The sequence below is a fragment of the Sinocyclocheilus grahami genome, unplaced genomic scaffold (assembly GCF_001515645.1).
Source record: "Sinocyclocheilus grahami isolate Dianchi unplaced genomic scaffold, SAMN03320097.WGS_v1.1 scaffold2018.1, whole genome shotgun sequence".
NCBI lineage: Eukaryota > Metazoa > Chordata > Actinopteri > Cypriniformes > Cyprinidae > Sinocyclocheilus > Sinocyclocheilus grahami.
This window is the reverse complement of record NW_015507197.1, coordinates 25490-30688: the sequence shown is the minus strand read 5'-3', so window position 1 is coordinate 30688 and position 5199 is coordinate 25490. Positions and strand designations below refer to the sequence as shown.

General features: G+C 37.4%; 1 protein-coding gene across 1 annotated transcript in view; it reads right to left on the bottom strand.

Annotated features, from left to right (window-relative positions):
• Nucleotides 1-500: 500 nt before the first annotated feature.
• The window catches only part of LOC107573727 (leucine-rich repeat protein 1-like), a 9209-nt gene continuing 4510 nt past the window's right edge, over nt 501-5199 (bottom strand). Inside the window, exon 10 of the mRNA XM_016260170.1 lies at nt 501-866. Within this exon, the coding sequence (XP_016115656.1) occupies nt 611-866 (256 nt within the window). The 3' untranslated portion in view covers nt 501-610. The remainder of the gene's footprint in view (nt 867-5199) is intronic.

Sequence of the window (5199 nt, the reverse complement as noted above, 5' to 3'; positions counted from 1 at the left end):
AGGAATCTGAGTCGAACGCATTATTTCCACACCAGCCGCTGATGACCGATAATAATGCACCAGCAGCAGAATCACGAGGGGATCCGAGCTCTTCTCAGGACACTGAAGAGCAAAGATGAGACGCTCTTCAGAAGACCACGAGAGCACAACGGCGTTCTTCTGAGAGATCGAGCCTGACGTCTTCATCTGCACTCAACACCTTGTGCTTCCAGAACTGCTAGAGTTAGACTAAACGTAGTTTTCTCTAGCTAACTGATGTGTGATAGTTATTAGTTTTGTTTTCATGAAAATCATTTAGTTTGTGTTTTAGTTCAGAGACACAAGTTTAATGTTTAAATGTAGAGTAAAATAGAACTCTGTTTAGTTTCGTTCAGAAATGAACTTAAAACAGAGACTGACCTTTTGAAGAAAAAACGAAAAAGCTTGATTGAAATTGGAAACGGAACAAATACAGAAACCTGTGATGTGAAATCATTTTTCTTTCTTTTAATGACTTTTATTTATTTCACAAAACATATGTTGCGATGCTGGAATTTAAAGGTCTTTGTCCAGTGAACAAACCCTTAAACATTGAGCTAAAAGAGAACACTGAAACGGAAGGTCAGTGAGGTCATCTGAGGTCGCGCTGCACGTAGCCGTCCATGAACTCACAGTAACACACGAGCGAGCAGAAGTGCTTCTGCACCGGAGCCTCGGTGCCGCCCATGTTGTCCACTAACACTACGGTGTGAGACACCAGGTGCAGGTTGAAGCTGACGGCCGTCTGGATGTAGGAGTCCACACAGGCCCGGCCGCAGTCGCAGGCTTGAGAGAAGTCCAGCTGGTGACACAGGTGCAGCGGCACGGAGTGAGGGCCGTGTGGGATTCTGCCACGGAGAACAAGACAAGAACAGCGTTAGCAACAGCAGCAGGGCTGTAATGCTACACGTATTCCTACCGGAAATTCTCAGTACGGGTCTTTCGGTTCGGTACGCAGGTGTACAAATCCTTCCAATTTTTCAGGAAATTCAGAGAATAAGTTCTAACGACAGTGTAATCATCCCTTCCGCTTTATTACTAGTTTTCACACGAAATAATCAGGGGTATTTGAAAGGGTTTCAACCGTGGAAAGATGTCATTAAAACAGCTTTTTTATTAAAAAATATAAATAAAAATATTTGCTCGAGAAATCAAGGGCAGAGAAGAGCATTTCACAAAATATTAGACTATACTTCATTATATTTACTTTACCTGTTAGTGATGTAATAATTATTTAATGTATAATGTGCCTATAATGTATCAAATTCACTGGATTATCAGTTTGAATCATTTCTGATCTAGTAGTGCAGCAGATATTAGTGATAATGCATAACCGTTACTGTTTTCTGTGGAAGTCTTCCAGCGAATGTGAAATCACAGCAAACAGTGGAGATGAAGCGAGCGGCGCCCCGGAGACAGAACACACGTAGGAATCTGAGTCGAACGCATTATTTCCACACCAGCCGCTGATGACCGATAATAATGCACCAGCAGCAGAATCACGAGGGGATCCGAGCTCTTCTCAGGACACTGAAGAGCAAAGATGAATAAATATTTTATGAAACAAGTTATGACTCTGTAAATTATATTTCAACAACAAATAGAAATCGTATAATTTAGAAGTGAATTTAAAAACAAATTACATGTTTGCATACAATGTTAATTTGAGGGTTTATTATTAGTGCGGTCACATGATTAATCGCATCCAAAATAAACGTTTTTGTTTACATTATATATGCATGTTTACTATGTATATATAAACACACACACATACAGAATATATTTAGAAAATATTTACATTTATACTTATATATTTTATATAAATATATTTAATATAAACATGTAACATTTTTATTAAAAATTTTAACATCACAATGAAATCAATGAGAGATTCAGACAATTCTACGAAGAATTATACTCTTCTAGGTCCTTAAATGATGATCTAGTTGTCAAAAACTTCTTGGACAGTTGTGACCTTCCCACTTTAGTCCAGGAAGATCGTAATGCCCTCAATGCTGAGCTCTCTGTTTCAGAAATATTAGATACCATCAAGACAATGAAATGTGGGAAAGCCCCTGGCCCAGACGCTATTCCAGTGAGTTTTATAAAGAATTTGGCGATCTGCTCTCACCTCTTCTATTCAAAATGTACACTCAAGCATATAATGTTGGCAGGTTACCTCCCACTTTAAATGAAGCCATCATAACGGTCTCACCTAAGAAAGGGAAGGATCCAGTAGAAGTAAGTAGCTATAGGTCAATATCACTTTTGCCATGTGACCAAAAAATCCTGGCTAAGGCTTTATCTATCAGACTTAGTTCTGTAATGGACAAACTTATTCATCCCGATCAGACAGGGTTTATTCCTAATAGGCACTCGTTTTCAAATCTCAGACGTCTTTTCAATATAATTTACTCTCAAAACACACACATAGATGATCTGGTCATTGTTTCTCCAGTAGAAGTAAGTAGCTATAGGTCAATATCACTTTTGCCATGTGACCAAAAAATCCTGGCTAAGGCTTTATCTATTAGACTTAGTTCTGTAATGGACAAGCTTCTGTCTATAGAGGTTCTAGACAGGGCTGCTCACTATCCCCTCTACTCTTCTCCCTGGCCCTTGAGCCCCTTGCACACTATACATGGCACAAAGAATACAGTAAGCTACAGCTACAGTAAAAATATCATTATATGCTGATGATATCCTGTTATATATCACTAAACCTCAGTCTACTATTTCAATAATCTTAGAAACGGTCTGTCATTACAGTGTATTTTCAGCTTTACAGGGTGAATTAATGTCTATAAAAGGTCAGATATTTCCGTTCTCCAAACCTTCCCATTTAAAATAACGCAATATAAACTTACATATTTAGGAATTGAGGTCACAAAAGATTTTCAGTCATTATTTAAAGCTAATTTCACCCCTTTAGTGACTAAACTGCAAAATAACATTCAGTTCTGGAGATCCCTGCCTATTTCTTTAATAGGAAGGGTTAATATTATTAAAATGATATTTCTCCCACAAATTCATCATCTTTTTCAAAACATCCCGATATTTTTACCAAAGAGTTTTTTTAAACAACTAGATTCCATTATTATACCCTTTTTGTGGGATTATAAAGCCCACAGAATATGTAAAGCACACCTTTGTAAATCTAAAGCTGTCGGTGGAATGGCACTTCCAAATTTTGCCCTTTACTACTCTGCTTGTGCTCTTCAGACCATCATAATGTGGCTAGACCATACGGTAGCACACTCAACTTGGATCCAAATGGAAAGAGAGGCATGTAGACCATATGATATTGGTGCAGTCATACTGTCTCCTATAAAGATAGACAAGTCAGTATATAGCCATAACTGTGTAATTCATAGTACAATTCGTATTTGGAAGCAGATCAAATCAAAATTTGCAATAAAGCCATTGTCTTTCCTTTTACCAATCAGCGGGAACCCTTCATTTATCCCTTCTACTATGGATGCTGCTTTTACAAAATGGAGGGACTTAGGTCTTCAGACTATTGGAAACCTATTCATAAAAGGCACTTTTGCCTCCTTTAGACAGCTGCAGAATCAATACGGTTTGCATGCAAGTAACTTTTTTTTAGATATTTGCAGATTAGGGATTACGTAAGAAAGCACACACCCAGTCTTAATGAGGCTACTCCTGCTAGTTTGGATGATCTCTTGGGGCTTGGAGGTGGGGTCAGTCATCTGATATCTTTACTGTACAACTCATTGTCAAAGAACTTACCTTCTACAGAGAGTTTAAAGGGGTCATATGATGTGATTTCACGTTTTCCTTTCTCTTTGGAGTGTTACAAGCTGATTGTGCATAGATAAGATCCCTGAAGTTGCAAAGACTAAAGTCTCAAAACCAAAGAGATATTCTTTATCAAATTTAAGACTGCCACGCCCCCCTAAAACGGCTCGTTCTAACACGCCCCCACATATCTACCTCACTATGTGGGAATATTAGCATAATGCGCCCAAATGTGCACGCAAAGAAAGAAGGCGTGGTTTCAGTAACCGCAGTTAGTGTTGAAGCAGCATGTCAGAGAGACGCTGTGTGTTTCTAGACGAAAGCAAAAGCACTTTATTTTAAGATGACTTACAACAGAACAGCAATGCATTTTATGGACGACCGTTTCATGAACCTAGGAGAAGAGGTAATTCTGACTTTGCTATGACAATCCGGCGCTTCTGAATCAGCTACTGTTTCCTGAAGTATTTAAAACTCTGTCAGATATTTTACACAGTGTATTAGAGCCCGACGCACTTCTTGTGATATTTGGAATTTCTGATAAAATCCTGTCACTTAAAAAACCTGAACAACAGTTGCTGTCCTATGGACTTATTGTGGCAAAGAAACTTATCCTAAGGTTTTGGAAAACGACAGAAACCCCATCAGCTAAACTTTGGTTGGAAGAAATGATTAAGTTAAATATAAGCTAAGAAAAAATTTGATTCCTTTTGGTAAATAAATAGGATAAGATTTGGTCTTTTCTTCTCCTATATCTTGATAATGCAGGCTGAGTAATCATCACCATTAGTGTGGTATGATTTAAGTCCCTAGGGTGGGGAGGGAGGTAAGGGGTTGTTTTGTTTTGTACCATAAATGTTTGTTGTGCTTGTACGTTCAGTTTTTTGTGTTATTGATAACTGAAATCATGGTATGTAACAATAACTATTGGATTGTTTCATTGAATACCTTAATAAAAAGATTTAAACACATAAAAAACGACTTTACTCACTCGTTGAGTGTGGTTTTCATCCTCCATGCCGAAATCTCCCTTCGGTGGTGATAGCTGTTTTTAATGCCTGATCAAAAGTTACTGCAAACCTGATACTACTACTAACAACAACAACAGAACACATTACATAATTGTTGTTATTAAATGAAATATCTGGACATTTAACACTTATTTGATAACATTACAGATTGAGCAACTTTGGTGTATAAGACAGCAGGTTAACCAGGTAGCTGTATTTTGTGCGATCGATATAAATCATAATGTGATTTTGGTAAGGGGTTGTTTTGTTTTGTACCATAAATGTTTGTTGTGCTTGAATGTTCAGTTTTTTTATGTGTTATTTAGGTTTGTATGTGTGTGTGTGTATATATATATATATATATATATATATATATATATATATCTGAAATCATGGTATGTAACAATCA